The sequence below is a fragment of the Centropristis striata genome, chromosome 5 (assembly GCF_030273125.1).
Source record: "Centropristis striata isolate RG_2023a ecotype Rhode Island chromosome 5, C.striata_1.0, whole genome shotgun sequence".
Lineage (NCBI taxonomy): Eukaryota > Metazoa > Chordata > Actinopteri > Perciformes > Serranidae > Centropristis > Centropristis striata.
This window is the reverse complement of record NC_081521.1, coordinates 5184154-5202532: the sequence shown is the minus strand read 5'-3', so window position 1 is coordinate 5202532 and position 18379 is coordinate 5184154. Positions and strand designations below refer to the sequence as shown.

General features: G+C 39.3%; 2 protein-coding genes across 2 annotated transcripts; one reads left to right on the top strand and one right to left on the bottom strand.

Moving 5' to 3' along the window:
- Positions 1 to 1537: 1537 nt before the first annotated feature.
- On the top strand, positions 1538 to 6755 carry fmodb (fibromodulin b). Its single transcript, XM_059332717.1, has 2 exons — positions 1538 to 2578; positions 5354 to 6755. Exons 1-2 carry the CDS (start codon positions 1693 to 1695, stop codon positions 5503 to 5505), a joined length of 1038 nt encoding a protein of 345 aa, XP_059188700.1. The 5' UTR covers positions 1538 to 1692; the 3' UTR covers positions 5506 to 6755.
- Positions 6756 to 7268: 513 nt separating this feature from the next.
- csf1b (colony stimulating factor 1b (macrophage)) lies at positions 7269 to 16985 on the bottom strand. Its single transcript, XM_059332718.1, has 9 exons — positions 16816 to 16985; positions 14163 to 14282; positions 13890 to 13952; positions 13597 to 13767; positions 13224 to 13425; positions 12999 to 13135; positions 8307 to 8350; positions 8174 to 8211; positions 7269 to 8020 (listed from the first exon to the last, which is right to left on the bottom strand). The coding sequence occupies exons 1-8, from the start codon at positions 16855 to 16857 to the stop codon at positions 8175 to 8177; spliced, it is 816 nt and encodes a 271-aa protein (XP_059188701.1). The 5' UTR covers positions 16858 to 16985; the 3' UTR covers positions 7269 to 8020; position 8174.
- Positions 16986 to 18379: the final 1394 nt, after the last annotated feature.

The following is an 18379-nucleotide window of genomic DNA, read 5'->3' as shown; positions in this document are numbered from 1 at the left end:
GATTACTGATTATGTTACTGTTACAGTTCTAATATTCTGACAGGCAGTGCCTCTTAAATATTGCAAAATGCAACATCCATAGACTATATCACTCGAGGAAAGAAATTAGTACAGTTTGAACCTAAAGGACATTTTTTGCCAAAGAATGCTGTAACTAAAACCCCGCCAAGTACTTGCAAAAGAGTCCCATCTGTGTATCCTCAGCTCCCCTTTCCTCTCATGTAATTGTTTAGTTATCAAGGTCTATTATGTGCTGAACAACTTCCATTTTCTAATCAGGACCTACTCTTTTACTTCCTCAGAGGGACTGAGGAAGCAGTTTAGAGAAAATAAATGTAACCCCTGAAACTCCAAACCAATGTTCCTGCTCCAGTGGAGCACATGAATCGTAAGGCCTGTTAAGCTATCATCAGCCAGCATGATGATAGCGTTGCTCTCGTCCTCAGGCGCCAGCACAAACATATGTTAACTTTCTCCACAGTTTAAACACTGTAATTGGCAAAAGTAGTGAGCACCTGAAGCAGGCAGGGACTGGGTCAGGAAGATGGAAAACATGTTGAGTGTGAGAATGAATGTGGGCAAATAACAGGGTTTCTCATACTTTTTACATGTTGAAACATACAGTGAATTATGCGGAAAAATAAAAAAACATGCCACAATTTAAGAGTTACATTCAAGTCTGCCCTCAAGGCAGTTGTACATAAAGTATGTGCATCTACTCTTTGTTTTAGACAGTTTTCCCGCATAAAAAGAAAATAGAAAGCACATCTACTCTTTCTTTCTGTATATAAACTCTGGATCTGGCCTTTGCTCCTGTAGGTTGACCAGTAAAGGAGCAATGTGATCCAGTTTGCTACCATTTGAGGAAACAAAAAGCAAAGAGATCAGGTGTGAAAAAATGCCTGGAAGAATTGATGCTGGTGAAGGCAAAGGTTGGTGACACCAGATATTGATTTGATTTAGATTTTTCTTCTGTTCACTCACTTTGCATTTTGTTAATTGATAAAAGATAAACAATAACAATTCTGTTTTAAAAAGCATTCTTATTTTACAGCATTTTTTCACACCAGCCTAAGACTTTGGCACAGTACTGTATGTAGGTGCCATAAAAATAAGGCGTGTGGAGGCACTTTTACAAAGCTGTATCAGGAAGAAAACACCCCTAATTACAGCGTCTAGCATGTTTGTTAAATTTTCTATACCATAAACCCCCACTTTCTCCATAACCCCCACACTGCTGCAATAAACAGCAAGCCAGACTTCAAGTGCCTGTCTTAATGATAAGGCATGAGACAGCAAGGCAGAAAAACAGTTAAAAAGCAGATGTCTGCACCAACTCACAGATGGGATTGATATTGACATGGCTGGAGGTGATATGTTGTGCTTTAGGTTTTACATGCAAGCTGGAAAAATGTATGTCCTCTAATGAGGGTGGGTGTCTGAGGCTGGGGCTTAGAGAGGGGGGTATTTACTCTATACCAACAACATATTCCACTCAGTCTGAGGAAGACAAAGACGAAGCGCACAAGGGAGGAGGCATCGTGTCTGATCAACCAACTGGTAGGTATATTGTACCTACTGTACATTTATGTGGAGCAGAGAGGAGTCGAGTTTTTCAAATATGTGTTTTGGAATAAGTTTTGAAGGTAATTTCTTCATTTTCTTTCCTTCCTGGGGTTCCTATCAGTGATCATGTGGACAGTGTTGCTCCTCGTTATGGGGATTGTGGACCTGAGCATCTGCCAGCATTACAGCCAGATCCAGTGGCTGTCCCATTTGCGAGGGCGGCGGCGGCACGCTGGCTGGAGGGTTGAGGATGTGGACTGCCCCCTGGAGTGTGACTGCCCCTCATCCTTCCCCACAGCTATGTTCTGTCACAGCCGTAACCTTCAGCATGTGCCCTATGTCCCTTCACATATTAAGTATGTCTACCTGCAGCGGAACCAGATCACAGGCATTCACGATGGCGTCTTTGACAACGCTACCAATCTGGTATGGATCGTTTTGTTCCACAACCAGCTTAACTCAGACAAGATTGGCAAGAACGTGTTCAGCAAACTCAAGCACCTGGACCGGCTCCTCTTGGATCACAATGAACTTGTGCGTATGCCTCCCAACTTGCCCAAGTCCATCACAGACCTGCGACTCGGAAACAACAAGATCTCAAAAATCCAATCCAAGTCATTGGAGGGGATGGTCAACCTCACCACCCTTCAGCTCCAAGCAAATGTCATCGAGGACGTTGGAGGTGTGTTCAAGGGACTGAAGTCTCTGACGCTGCTGGATATGAGGAAAAACAGATTGAGAAAAATCCCAGACAACCTCCCAGAAAGGCTGCAGCAACTCTACCTGGAGTTTAATAGCATTGAGAGTGTGCCTGCAGGCTTTCTTACAATGCATCCCAAACTGCAGTTTGTCCGGTTGGCTCATAACAAGCTGACTGATAAAGGACTTCCATCCAATGTCTTCAATATCAGCACGCTTGTTGAGCTTGACCTTTCTTTCAATAAACTGGAGAAGATCCCTGTTGTCAGTAGGAACCTGGAGAACCTTTATTTACAAGCCAATAAGATCAAAGGTATGGGCACTTTTCCTATATGTTCCTATAACACATACTATAAAAGTAATATAGTAATCCTAAATGTTAAAGAATGAAAAAGTCTCATTGGGAATATAAGAGTAATAAACATGTTTTTATTTTTAACAATGAAAAATAACATCAAATAGCCGAATAGCATCTGTTTCATACTACAACAAGTCTGAAATTGTGAATTTACAACGCTGAGCTCACGTGCCTTCCTTTTTATTCTGTCAGTGCCAGTTCTCTTCATTAAAAATCATATACATGAGGAGCTACTCTGCCTTGATTCAACTGCTTCTTGGCAAAGCAGGACACTGCTACTCACACAGTTATAAACTCAGTGCTTAACAACACACGGTCTCATAAATCTTAATCTAAATTTTATGGCACAAATGCTGGTTAAATTTTAAACTGTTGATCCTCACAACATGATCGGATATGACAAATTACGATCTGAATCATCATTAACCCCTTCTTGTCCTTCGTAGTAAGCAACTCCAGCAACTTAATGAGCTTCAGTTGCTTGTGTGGGTTTAAGGGATGCACTAATATTAATGCTTATATCAGATATTGGGCTGATAGTGACTCAAAAATTATGATTGTCAATATTTTAATAATAAATAACAGCGAAATTAGATGTAACGCCGTGACATAAAAACCTGCTTTTACACGTGTTCAGATCTTTTCTTCCTGTAAGTCACTTTGGATAAAAGCATCTGCTAAATGACTAAATGTAAATAACAATAGCTAAAAATAAATGTTTAAAGGTTCCGTGGGGAACTTTTAGAACGAATACCTTCTTTTCAATATCCTAACAGTAACATGTGAGCTAATAACCTGTGAAAAAAATCATGTTCCTTTGCCTCCTCCTAATGCTCCAAATGGCTCAAGCTCAACAACCAATCACAAAACAAGAGTAGGGCAGGGCTTGGTTTTGGCTCGACTGTTTTCAAAATGGCTGCCGGGTCATAACGCAGTAACAGAATTTCTTTTAATATTTGATCAGCGCTGCCAAGTTTGGCAGTTTGAGTTCACAAGCAGTCATTGACATGATTGACAGCTGCGCGTGAGACTGCTCGGCTTTGATTGTTTTTGTTCAGGCATTGTGGATTCTTGCAAAAGCAATTGCGAGCACATGGAGGATGCAGAGGAACATTACTTTTGGCTCGAGCTGGTGAATGCTGGAGCCAATCCTATGAATGAATGACAGATTTACACAATTGGTCAAAGTGAGTGATGGGTGGTCTTGGAACTTTCTAAGTTTGCCATAGCTCTGTTGGCTGTAGTAATTCATCTGCTCCAAAACAAAATTGCAATTGTTGTTTGTTGTGGCAACACATGTCAGTGCAACCTTCAAGGGTGTCGGCAGATGATGGGGAAAAAAAAATCAGACAATTAAATCCACGAATCCTCAATTCAATACTAGCAGGACGACGGTTTCTCCTCTGTTCATGCACACGTTTACCAGAGCTCTAACGTCTTTGCCTTTGCAATCACAGACGGTCCTCAATGATTTGACCCTATAGTCCAGGGGTGTCAAACTCTGGCCCGTGGGCCAAATTTGGCCCGCAGTGTAATTTTATTTGGCCCGCGAGGCAATCCCAAATTATTATGTTATTATTGTAAATGAATGACATTGATGTGTTTTTTATTTGAAATTTGATTTTGCATGTCTGCACTATTTAGTTATATATTGTATGTTTATAAGCGTTGCTGGTTCCATATTTAATGTTAAAGCAAAACATGTTTGGTATATATTAAAAGGTTTATTTGTTCAATGTTGGCCCACGATTTTATTAAAGTTTTAAATTTTGGCCCATTGTGTATTTGAGTTTGACACCCCTGCTATAGCCTTACTATGCCATGTGATATGCTACTTCAGTGTCTAAGTTACAAATATTACTGGGACGACTACAGATGAACATTTAATGTCCTGGTGGAAGCTGTTTTAAGGCTCAAACCTTCTCGTTTCACAGACTATCTGTCTCATGTACTACTGTCAGGATTGGGACAGTTAAAGTCCGGCCCAATGTTGCCTTACTCATAAAATTTTCCCCAGCCACTACTATACAGTGAGGCATACACTTTCTGAATCAAACACTAGTATCCGATTGGCCATTACCCAAAGTTCAGTAATGTTGTGGCAAATGGAGTGGAAAAAGTTAGATTTGTGTATCCCTACTGTGTTTTAAATGAAGTTCGGACATGCACCAGTTCACCCATATTGTTTCCATCTTTTCACTCATCCATTCTCATCCATGCTATTCCTTCCTATTGTCATTTCCCTGTCTTAGGACATTTTATTTTTTGGACTCTTAGCCACCCACACACAATGGTGATGTAACACCATTCACGACTTTTGTTGTTGGGACTAAGCACACAACAAAAGCCAAAAATTCAAACATTAGATGACACTAAAAGATTATACACTTCCCCTGAAGGAGGATTTTTCCACGAACACTTTCTGCAGTGGAAGCCCACACCAACCTTATGAAAGACAAATGTTTTCAATAAAAACAACAACCCAATAAAAATAATTAAAACACCAGAAAAATGGTCACGACTGAGTTTAATGAAAAAAAAGTTGCTTTAATATAGTAATTTGAGAACCAAATCCGGCCTTGTTGCACAGACATACTTAAAGTCCCAGCAGGAATATACAGCAGTACTCATTTTTATTTAGTTTGGCTTGGTTTGATAGGACACTGATGTTGTGAAGAGATTGGTTCCACAACGAGAACTTTATGTTTCTTTCCTCTTGTGCGTTTTCAGAGTTCTCCCTGACCAGTTTCTGTGGTACAGTCGACATGACAAACTTCTCCAGGCTGAGAATGCTGCGTTTGGATGCCAACGAGATCAGTGCCAAAGACATTCCTGCAGAGGCTGCCTACTGTTTGCGGCATGTGGGTTTTATTGATGTGTAGCGCTTCCTTCTCACTCTCTCTGTCTCTGGTTTCTCTCAAGTCATCCAGGGTGATTCTCCAGCTGTAACACCTCCTAGACTTGTTACCTGTCGCTACATTTCCTTTCCTTTTTGTATCAATGTTGTGTAACGTATTGTTAAACTGTTATGAGAGCTATTAATATTATTCCAAACTATTAAACGGTTCCAGTGTTAGTCAACGGGAAATACCAGAGCTGTGTAATCACGTATCCAGATGACTGACATATGGATGACTAAGTCCGATGAGTAAAGGCCAGACGTTCCAGAGTTCTGGTTTTAAAAAAAATCACTCTGTAAAGACGATTTAGCTGATGATAACATGTTCTGTTTGACAAAGTATAACCTGTTTTAAAACTTCCTATCATCAGTGTGAGATTCAGCTTGGATCTTTGCCTCCACCATGTGGCACAAGGTGATAAAACAGCAGGTTGAGCAGCCACAATTCACATTATTATTATTATTTGGCAAGGCCACACTGACATAATATCACTGCCAGTACTGTTGGTACTTTCTCATCTCCAGAATACTTTTACTTTGAAGGTTTTTCCAAAACATTTTAGATTACATAACATTTAAACTTGTGTGATCAAATGTTTGTGTCCATAACGGGAGAAAAACCTCAGAATTATCGAAAAATAATCATAGAGTGGTTTTATTAAGACTGTATTATCTGTATCTAATAACTGTTATTTTTTGTTTTAGTGACACTTTCTGAGCCAATGTGCATTGTAATGTTTATCACTGATGAATGTGTCAGTAAGCTAATGTTAGGATTTATAATATAGTATTGACAAAACATTGTGTCTGTATCTACTTTGCAGGAAAGTTAATCTTTTATTTTGAAATCCTCCACTATGTGCCCATTATTACATCAGAGAAAATAATAAAAATCTGTTTCCATAGTTTTTTGTGGCCCTAATGACTGAAAGTAATATTTTCTTAAGCAGCAATAATGCATCTGTCTCCTCTAATTTTAAGATAAAACAGGCAGAGAGATTGGGGGAGAGAAAAGGGACGGCAGCTTGAAAACTCTAGCGGGTCTAAGGCAGTTCCCACATATTTATTGTTGAAGACAACTTGCCTTTTCATCTTGCACAGCTGCCTTTAATCCTCTACAGAAAGGCACTAAATTGAATTAGAGAAATACTTTCCTTGTTTGTAATGGAGCAAAGTCCCCGGATGAAGAATATATTACTGCCAGTGCAACAGTGGTTTGCACACTGATAAGCGGTAGCTACTTATATTAAGTGTGTTATAGATTAAGATATATTGCAGACTACACACGGTTCTGCGGTGGTTGCGGGCTGGGAACTGTGAGGTTTTTCTGTCCTTTTTTTTTTTTTTTTTTCTTCCCTCCTCCGCTTCCTACACAGATTCTTCAACAACAGAATAAGTGGCCAGCACACATGCACACAATCACATGAGGGATTTTTTAGACAGAAGTTATTAATGTGATCCTCTGTCCAAAACTCATACATGTAATGGGAATTGTCCAATTCATCTCAAACTCAGACATTACGCAATTTAATATTACGAAACATAAGGCTTGACCATCATGAGTGAAAGTCCCATGCGCTGCTATCTCTCTCAATATCATCCTGTAATTTGCCACCACGATGCAGCAATAATAAATATGATACTCAATTATGAGTAAACTAAAGTAGTAAATTATTCCCACCAACTCCTCTCACGCCATGTGCACTGAAGACATTTATTGTGTAGCTGCAGCAGCGTCTAGTGTGTATCTATCAGGATCGTATCTCAGCCTCAATGCCAGTAACAACAGCTCAGGGTGTTCTATCATTAAAAGAATATTCTTCTGAGCTTGTGTTGAAAGCTGGATATACAAATCATAAATTGAAGAAGTTGGCCGCGTATTGATCAACAATGAAAGCTTGTGATGAGTGTAAACTAAGCTGCTTTATGTGCAGTGGGAAAGACTGCTTTAGCAAAGATGTGGAACACTTTTGACTGCTCATAAAGTGTAAAAGCAACATGATTGGGCTATTAAGTAACCCAACTCCTTTAACAATACCTGCTCTTTACTTGACATTACATTGTATTCATCTAAGAATGCACCGTTTGCTGGAAATCATTATATTTTGGATTTGGTATTTATTGGAACCTTTATTATCAATAAGGTGATTTAATAGCATCAAACTAATAAATAACTTGTGGAAATGTTTGGCAAACAACATTACAAACAATTGGTTAAGTGGTAGCAAATGGAGACACATTATTCAACATACATAACTAGTGTAAAAATAAAACTTTTTAGTGAAAAGATATCTGCAATACATAACGCATTAACATAATATACATACCATATTATTCCAAATAAGGCCCATCTTTGCTCTCAGTCAAAGCCAAGCTTCTGATTAAATAGGTGAGCATGATAGATTACACACAATACTGATGTGAAAACATGTTCATGATGGATAAAATGTGCATCATCAGTGCTCTGTCGGCTGCTGCTGCGATGTGCTCTATACTGCCTGCGGAGAAAAAAAACGACTCAAAATACAGAAGATGGATTTGCACTGCAGTCATACTTTACACTGAGGCAGACACAGGCGATGAAGCATTTAATCATGTGCCAGCTCCAGCTGTTTAACTCTCAGTAACAGATGTAGGTAGAGTATACTCACATTATTGTGGCTCCATCTCTATGTCCTGCAGGTCTCTGCTTTAATCCAAATGATAAAGAAAGGAATGCACGAGTTAGTCGGTAAACTTGAAAACACTGCTCATTTTAATTTCGTACTTCAGGATGTTTCTTACCTTGAGTTTGTATACGATCTTGATCTGTGAGGGTTGTGTCTTCTCTGTTTTGGAAAGAAAAATACTTAATGAACTAAAACCAACAGGAACACGTGGTGAGTAATTATTGAGTAATTCACAAAGTAACAGGCGTACAAATCAAGTTTAAGAAACAAACTGGAGGAGATTGAGACAAAATGAACTGTATTCAGTGATATTTTGGCAAAAACTTGACATACTTTGAGCGTACTGAACACACAATATGACAAGGTAATGCTGCAAGAAGTAGAACTGTTTCTGTGGCTGATTCAATATTATTTTCCACCAAGAGAACTTGTTATTGAAAACCACTGCTGTGATTCCAAGCTGTGGCATAGGCTACATTCTCCTTGACTGAGTGTATAATAAACGCTTTTTGCCGCCACCTTCAAATAAGTAGCTTTAAATCAAGCCTCACTTTAAAGTCTTTGACCAGGAAATGTTTATGTTACTCTCACCCCTGTAGACAAAGCAAATATCTGCTGCCCGGTGGGTGGTGACCCAAAGTGGGGCCAGTCACCGGCCCATTTCAAGATGATCCCATCAAAATAAACTTCTCTTTGGAAGCATTTTCAGGGCTGTATGTTGAAACGGTGCGATATTGATGGGAATTCCAGGTGTTTTGAAAAAGAGACAGTTTGTTTTCCTCCAAGTCTTGAAAAGATCTGTGTTTGGCTCCTGTTTGGACCTTTCTGTAGTTATATGCTTGATTCCAGTAAAACATTGACTTTACTACTGCCATTACGCCTGAAGGTGCACAAGTGGACAGCGCTCACATGTATCAGTTTATCGTTTATCGCCAAGTTGTAGCTCTTCAGTCTCGTCAATCTTTCTATACACTGATAAATAAATGGATTACTTGACTTTTGCAAGATTTCTTTCGCGCATAAACTGTGAAGATATAAAAACCAGGTGCGCCCTGCAATTACACAGCTGATTTAGCTGAGTCACAGTAGAAAGTAAAAACAAACAGAGGGGGCAGACCTCCTGCAGGCCAGTGGTGCATTCAAGGGATCGTCCCATCTCCTAAGTTGGGAAGTTGCTGATTCAGATTCATACTTGTATTTGGGTTTTTTACTAGAACATGTTTACATGCTTTAGTGCTCAAAAACACATTCTTCTCCATACTGTCTGTCTGAATTTGTCTGTCTGACACGCTCTGTTTTTGCGTCTGTCTCTATAACCCCCCCCCCCTCCTCCTGAAAGCACAGTCTGCTCTGACTGGACAGCATGGGGGAAGTTACACCTCCAGAGCTTTTTGCCAGAAAACCATTTGTGGTAGAACGACTTCTGCCACAAATGGACCATAAACTGCGACTTAAAACTGGAAAAACAAACAAACAAAGCAATAAGAGTAAGTCAACGAAGTCTACAAAACCGTTTCTCAACCCCAGTCTCCTGCGTGAAAAAAACGTGTGTAACCCACATGTGCACAACAATCTTCTTGCTTGTGCTTTGTTGCTTACTACTACTGTCTCTCATGCTGAAGGCAATACTCAGAGGGGTAGACGGATATTCCACTGACCCTGCATGTGACATAGGAAGGAGAGCCAAATCTAAAGGATTTGCTGAATCACATGTTATCTGACTTAGGCAGCCCACAATAAAACTTAATGAGTTGGTTTGCCCTACATTCTTCATGATATAACCCCTTTTGATATAAAGTTAAATTAGAGAAACAAGATGGCCACTACTAACAAGATTATGTGTTAAACGAAAACATAGAAAGCTGTTTTTAGGTTTTATGTGACAATGAAAAGCAAATGAAATGGATCAGTGGAGCTATTAAATGTGATCAAGAAGCTATTTTATTCTGATCAAGAAGCTATTTTATTCTGATTATTCTACATCCACCATAATGCAGCAGAAAGCCCACTATCTCAAAGTAATAAAAAGGGAGAAGCAGTTTGTATTCAGACCATGAAACAGTTATTCCTTAGCCCATGATACACCTGTCCAACAAATTTCAATACAAATGGGCCTGTAGTTTTTTCGTAATCCTGTTCACAAACAAACAAGCTCCACCAAAAACACAATCTCCCTGTCAGAGGTAATAGCTGTGCATGTAAGACACGATTAACTATAAGTGAATTTATCATATGTGCCATTCAAGATGTAAACAGACAGGTTCTGCAGGTTTTAATCTGCACTAATTTGTCAATGTATCGCTTCAATGTGGTCCATTTTCTCCAGAGCGTATAAAGCTCTTGCATCTTACTATTGTCACTTCTCACTGAGCACACAGATGAAATTAATTAAAGTCTGAGAGGGATCAGTGCACAATAGCTTCTGCCTTAAGGGGCAGCTGGCATGCAGGGACCTGTACGCACAAACTGGGACAGAAAGCAGACCAGTAACAAGCAGAGGAAATAAAGGGATCAGCCCCAATCAACAAAAGGAGAAAGCACATTTAACAGGCTTAGAAAAACATTCCACAAGTGTGAAGTTATAAACCACATCAAGCACTTAATTGCATTTACAAGCCGTCAACGTTTCAGCATTCACCAGCCACGCAACATCTCCTCTAGTGTGTTAAAAACTATTTTAACTATCAACACCTTGAACACCAGTCAATCCCACTTGCTCTTTCAAGCTGGCTAGTCTTGTTATTTTGCAGCTCAATGGGATTGTATTCTGATCAAGGAAACAGATTCACGAGGGGAAGCAAATATATGTCTTCCACTTTTTTATTATTAAGACAAATCAAATCTAAAAGTCAATGTGATTTTTGGTACCCAAAACATCAAGTCTCACCATTGTCCCACACTGTCTGCCTACCAGATTCACATTCCTTATTTGTCCTCCGGGTACGACATACTGTTTCGCTGCTTCTGCCAGCTTGTTGAACACTTCAATCTGATTTCAGCTATAATCAAACCCTGTGTTTAAGGAAGCAGCTTCTGACTCCTAAGAAGTCCTATTATCGCATTAACCTGAAAGAGCCGAACTATTGGAGCTATTTCTTTGCCATTGACCCCCGCTTGTGTGGAGCTCTAATCTGATTGTATGCTGAAAATCACTGACCTAAATCTCCCTCTGGTGTAATGTGATCTAAATGTGAATGTGAAGCATGTTTATGAAACCACGAAACTCAGTGTGTCATTGTGATTGTTACCTACCAACTGATTCCTTTCTATGTGCAGTTCACATGTCCTTGCAGATACTATAGTTGCAGGTGCTACACACTGACACACATCCATCACACACATGTTGGCCAGTTGCAATTCTGCAACTGCTTGATCAAAGCTCTGGCTTAAGAATTAGGGGTTTGTGCCCAAGCACTCTGTCTACCAATGTTTCCGAAATCCATATCTAGGTCAGGAGCAGAATCCAAATTTTACCACAAGGATCAATAAAAATAGCTTATCTAACTTTCAAAACACTGAGCACAAACACAGAGCAACTTTACGACCATAACACGAGACTTTAAAGACTTTCAAAGTCAAAACCATTCCCAGCTTTCCTTTGGTCTGTCTTCTTAACCACTTGTTACCCTGTGAGGAGCTCTGACTGATGAAACCTGTCCTGTAGAGCCAGTATAACACCTCATATATACCCTACAAACACCTTATATAACTCAAGGAGGGCCAGGCAGCCTCACAGAGCGTAGTTAACAACCCAGTTAATTAATACAATAAGGCACCAACTTTTGTAAAAAGCATTTAGTTATTATGTGCTAATTTGCCTTATTTCCAAAAGAGAAATCTGAACGATGGATAAAGCCAGGTTCAAAATTTGTGTGTCATTTTGTTGCCATATAAGGGTCAGATTTGAAGAAGAAGAAACTCCTGATATATCCTGTTCATGAGAATGGGACAGACAGGCGTCAGAGAGAGCTTGACCTTTGACCTATGACCTCCTAAATCTAATAAATCAATCTTTGAGTCCAAGTGCATTTGTGCCAGATTTGGAGATATCGCTTTCATAAGAATGTGACTATTGTATTTACAGACAAACAACCCAACTAATGGATATAACCATGAAACTTCCCCAGTTTATAACTTAAATTAAGTAGATTTACGTTTTTTTCTACGTTTTGGTTCAAACGGAAGACATCTGAAGACACAAATAGACAAAATGTAGTAAAAAAAAACAAACCCTAAATGTGTATTTTGATGTTTTTACCTACAAACAGGCCTATTCACCGAGACACCACTGTTTTCACCAGGAATAAACAGCTGTTACTGTGTCAGGACATTAAATTGATCAGGTTCATAAGCTCTTTTTTGGGTCTCATGCTTTTAACAAGGAATGAAAACATTGTGGTTGCTACGATATTCATTTTGTTAAATAATTAAGAGTTGTTTGAATGTTAAATTTTATTAGGGACATTAGTTGAGGTTAAGAAATTTGGCTTGTGAGCCTCAGTCAGCTGAAAACCACTGCTTTAAGTTATTATGGTCTGAAAAGAAAAATTTGCATATGCAGACTTTTTATGCGCATGCTGCAGCAAATTAGCACGTCTGCTCTCAGCAGTAAGTCTAGTCTGCATTGTATTTTGATGTGCACAGTGTTTTTCAGCAGCGAGGGGCTGGTACTTCTGCAAGAGGGAGTGCTGCAGAGAGCACAGGCAGACTGCCAAGCCTTGCTTAAATGCAATATGATTGGAATGCATGGCTAAACTTTATTAGGGTACATGTGATTTGGGAATAAACAAAACAGAAATGCTGGTACCTTTTGTGTGATGAGACAGCAGAGAGTGAGTATGAACAGCAGTCCTCCGCAGATAGAGGCGATAATGAAGCCGAGCTTGTACAGATCTGTGACTGGTCTTCTCTGCGAGGCCTTCACTGAGTTCCTTTCATAACTGTCTGTAGAAAAAGACACACGTTTTGTGATCTCAGTGGCTCCACACATCTGCATTACTCATCGCAGAACTTCTGCGGAAGAGAATCCCACCTGTAAAATGTTGTGCGGTTGATTCTGTGTATAGCTCCGTGGTAGAGCCAAAGATTTCCGAGTATTCGTGCTGGCATCTCCAGTCTACTGGCGCGTTGCTTGTCGTCACCAGCTCCCAGTAAACAGACAGAACCTCCGAAACCCTCTGCAGCGCCTCTGTAGTCGACCCTCTGTAGAGCATCTCGAAACTCTCTGGCTTGTCCTGCAGCAAATTCCAGGAAACATACTTGTACTATTTTCACAAGAATTGCAGATTTATCTCCTCACACTGGGCAGTTCCACACATCACATCACATATTTCTCCTTCATGTTTTATATTATAGAAAAATAATCCTTCAGTGTTCAGAAGGTGCTCTGAAAAACACACACTCACCTCAACCTCTTCGTTAATCTGAGGGACACATTTCTGAGAGTAGATGTTGAGGATGAGTGCTCTCAGGGACTGAACGTAGCCATCATTGACTGAACCTCGACTATATTTGAAGTGGGTGGTGAGGAGCTCCAAGATCCAGGGTAAAGCAGCTTTCACAAAGCAACATTTGCTCTGTTGAAAATCAGGAAACGAGGTAATAAACATGAAAGCAGTACAATACAGTTCATGGAAAGTTGGAAGGTGAGCCAAGGTTTTTGGAAGGAAACAGTCCAATAAAACAAATGTTACCTTACCAAACTTCGCCGTTCTATGAATGTGTAGGTTATCGAGCACCCGCTTCTCAACTGGTTGTCCATCTGCAGGAACAACAACAGAAAAGGTTTCACGCTGGGACGTGTAATAAGTCACCACGTTGTTTCCGATCTTGATTCAACAAAATGTGCTTCTAACGTCGTCAAATGGTTATCCATCAGGAACAACAACAGAAAAGATTTCCCACTGGGACGTGCAACAGGTCGCCACATTGTTTCTGATGTTGGTTCAACAAAAAGTGTTTTAACACCTACCAGATGCCTGACTGTCAGCAGGTGCTCCCTCGTGATGGAGTGTCTGCATGGACCAGGAACCTCAGCCATAGTCAGAGGGAAGCTCAGGAACATAAGTACACACAGACACTTTACCTGCAACTAACACAACAACACATTATATTCACTTCCCCCCACACACATACATATTTACTTAGCTGGAAAGTTCATTAAATCATTCAAAATGCTATGACTTAACCCTATGAAATCTTCGGCTATTATGTCTGTTAAAAAAACCTGTTAAAAATCTTCACCATGCCAAGTTGGCATCAGTTTTTTCAGCGTTACCTCACCTATATGTCCTGGTAATTAATTTTTAACTTTGACTTACTTGATCAAAATGTTGAACCCAAAAGAAACAAAGGAAAACATAAAATCTGATCTTGAAAATTACGTTTCAAAACACAGAATTTTAAATGTTGCAATATGAATACAGGTTGCATATATAACATATAACAGGTGAAATTAGGATAATATCTAGTTCTATATTTTTATAAGAAATATATTTGACATTATCTCTTTTACTTTTACATTTTTACATTTATTCTCTTTTACTTGGCTGAATATCATCAAAAAAAAATCTGGCATGGAGTTTGAAGCCAGAACTTTAGAGGGAAGCTGATGGCAAGACTCAATGTTTATGTCTTCTTCAAGTAATGTGCCGGTGCTTTCATGGACTCCAGAGGATTAACTATTACTTGGGCAGAACAAGCACACACAAACAAAGACAAATGCCAACCACCAACTCAACGATAGCACCATTAAGTGCAGATGAAGCATCCTGACCTTAACCATTCCGGTATGAATATACTCCACATGGTAGTCTCTTCTCTCAGACTATGATCATCTTTTCTTATAAATTATTTTTTTGAGAAAATCCAAGCAAACCTTAATGGTTTTTACTCCTAATTGCGCCAACACAGTTAAACATTATGCATCCAAGTAATAAATAAAATGTTGAGTAAAGCACAAATACACAAGGAAACAAGCTGCTCAGCTACAGTAACTTTCTTTCCACCAGTGCAAACTGACTCAGGTTTCTGCAATACGCGCAGGGCCTCTTTGTTGAAAGGCTATCAGTGACAGATGTATAACTGTGTGTGACCTCAGAGGAACCTAGCCCGTGTTAGATAAGTCCCACTTATGGTCAAACAGTGCCCTCCACCACGAAGGCTTCGCCTGGGAGAGAAAACATGCACGCCCTGCCGTAGCTGATGTGCCTGCTACCAAGCACCTTTTGGCAGCTGTAACAGTGAAATGGGCTCCAGATGGACTTAATCCTTCTACTGAAGATTAAAACATGGTGACAAGCATATGTTCCTCAAACTGCAGGCAAAATGTATGCACTGGAAAGTTTTTCTTGGTAATTGTCCCATTGACTCCTTCGAGTTTACTGCAGCTTCTATAAAATGTATAATATAACATGATTTATAAGACTGAAAGGAGCCATACTGTGTGCTTTCCATAACCGTTTAATAAGCCACACTATTGCCGTTGCATTCGACTGGCATAAATGTACATCAGAGCAATTAAATGATTTAACAAGGAAAACCGAGTTCAAGGCAAAGCTTAATGAAATTTCCTCCTAATTGGGCAAAAAAGGTTTTCAAAGCAAATGGATTAAATCCTTTTGCTGACGGGTAGTTCACGGAGTTCCTCAAAATGTATGCAGCAGGAGGTATTCCTCAATAATTAACCCATTTAACTCACTTGACCTGTGACAGACGCCAGCGGGACTCAATGGCCATTCATAATTAAATCAAACAATCATGATTTATTAGTTTCATGATTGGTTTCTGACATGTTTAAGCGAAAGGCAATTGAAAGCCCGGAGGCTAGAAGTATTCATATTTTGTTGTCTGTTCCTAATATAACGCTGAGTTGAATAATTTTACTCTGGTTTCAGGTTTCTCATTTATGTAACAAGTCCATTATCCACTAAAACTGTCGGGATTATTATGGGTTATAATTTCCCATAAATCAAAGCTGTGCTGCATACACTTTTAAAACTGATTACCAGGACAAGAGAGGTAAGAAAATGTGTATTTAACTATTAACCCATTGAAGCCTGGAAATCGGATATGTCGTTTTGTAGTATTTGTATAAGCTCTCAAATACTTTTTGAATTTCATTTCTATCTGCTACAGAGGCTGAAAAATCTATTATTTAGTAGAAGCATTTGATACTTCTGTTGAATTTCCAGAAAAACTTCAGGTTTTAGGGGGTTATTTTAAAATCACCCAGAGGTTTTACAGGCAGTTTTAGGCCTCAATGGGTTAAATTAATTAAATATTTATATAAAAATAGAAAGGTAAAAAAGTTATTCTCAAAGCTGAAAGACTACCATGCCAGCCTGTGATGGTGACCGGGAACCCACTTGATCGCTGATGATAATCAAATTATTGTAATCTAATAAAACTATTAATGTGGCTGGCATGTGGTTAATGCAGGAGCACATGATGCAAATGTCACCTGTCACATGATTATTCTTTCCATGTTCTCATATTTTTATGAGGCAATCGAGCAAAACATTTTTCACACACAGCCTTACACAAGCATGCACTGTTTTTTCCCACATTGACCATATCACTGAAGCATTTTCAACCGCAGAGATTGTAGAAAGCTTCTCACCTACCTTTGCTTTGCTCTGAATCAGGGTTGACACAAGGATGGTCATCTGGTACGTGTTTGACAATGGAAAACACCAGACTCCTTTGTCACACTCATTGAAGCAAAGAGATCCTTTTCATATATTCAGTTTCACTCCTCTGAAAGGAATTTGTTGTCAAGTAAATTTGACACTTCGTCATGTGGCGCTGTTCTTAAAGGCATTGCCTGATGTGCTCCTCCTGCAGAGAGTGAGTTCAAACCGAGACTAACTGTTGCAGCTGACAGACAGCCCTTTTAAAGACCTCCCACCTCTCCTCTGTTTGACAAAATGCAGGGTCATGGTCTCCACACGTGTATGGTTTCGGGGGTTTTAGATTTACTCGACAGTGTGTTGTGTGTTCCGTTAGACATTAGTCTTTTTTATGGGTTAATATATAATAAAAAAAGACAAATAAAGCCAGTGGGAGCTTGAACTAGATGCTGATAACATATGTTACCTCGGAGTGGCAATTTGCTCTCAGACTAACAATTCTGATGAACGTCAATTCTGAATTGTTCTCAAAAAAGATTGACGGACTCCGACAGAGAACCAAAAAATTTGGGCTGGGATCTATTAACACAGGCAGTGAATGCCGATGCTTTGACCACATTCCAACACCTAACATCGTAAATTCATGTAAGCACGCCTTTATTGCCGTGAAATGTACTGTTTATGGAGGTTTAAAATGGATCTGAATGGATGCATTTGTTATATTTGAGATACTTGAATGTTTCCTTTTTGTGCTGAAGTGGTAAAATTTTGTTTTTTGTGTGTGTTCTGTTCGACATTAGTCTCTTTAGGGATTAATATTATTTTTTCAAAATGACAAATAAAGCTTGTGGGAGCTTGAACTGGATGCTAATAACATCTGTTCTCACTCTAGAAACACTATTCCTTGGAGGCAATTTGCATTTAAAACTCTGGTCCACATATGAACTCTCAGAATAACAATTTTGATGAACGTCAGTTCTGACTTTTTTCTCAAAACAGATTAACGGACTCCGACAGAGAAACAAACAAAAAAAAAAAAACATTTGGGCTGGGATCTATTAACACAGGAAGTGAATTCCAATGCTTTGAACACTTTCCAACACCTAACATCGTAAAGTCATGTAAACGTGCCTTTATGGCCGTCCTACTGTGAAATGTACTCTTTCTGTAGGTTGAAAATGAATCTATGGTGGGGAGTATATTTACCATGCTGTAATTTGTTATATTTGAGCTACTTGAGTGTTTCCTTTAGGAGCTAAAGTGGTAAAATGTAGTGTTTGCTTAACCAAAGAGCCTTCTACATTAAAAAACATGTGTTTCACAGAGAGTATGGCATGCATTATTGTGGATACCCAACGGAGTGAAATGTAGTTTAGCTCCACCTCGAGCAGCATTCACATTAAAATTCTGTAACTTGTCACAACCCCAGCCTGTTTAAAACATCAACGTAGTGTCTGTGACGTCACAAACAGATTTATAAAGAGCCATTGTGAAACCCCATGTGATTACTTTGGGATAAGATCTTTTTTAGGCGCATTTTTCATGCTTCTTTAGATAG

Coding starts and splice junctions, on each gene's coding strand:
- fmodb (XM_059332717.1), top strand. CDS start 1,693: ATGTGGACAGTGTTGCTCCTCGTTATGGGGATTGTGGACCTGAGCATC. Junction 2,579..5,353: donor ACAAGCCAATAAGATCAAAG/GTATGGGCACTT, acceptor GTGCGTTTTCAG/AGTTCTCCCTGACCAGTTTC.
- csf1b (XM_059332718.1), bottom strand. CDS start 16,857: ATGACCATCCTTGTGTCAACCCTGATTCAGAGCAAAGCAAAG. Junction 14,283..16,815: donor TGATTCAGAGCAAAGCAAAG/GTAGGTGAGAAG, acceptor TTGTTGTGTTAG/TTGCAGGTAAAGTGTCTGTG. Junction 8,212..8,306: donor AGATCGTATACAAACTCAAG/GTAAGAAACATC, acceptor TTTGGATTAAAG/CAGAGACCTGCAGGACATAG.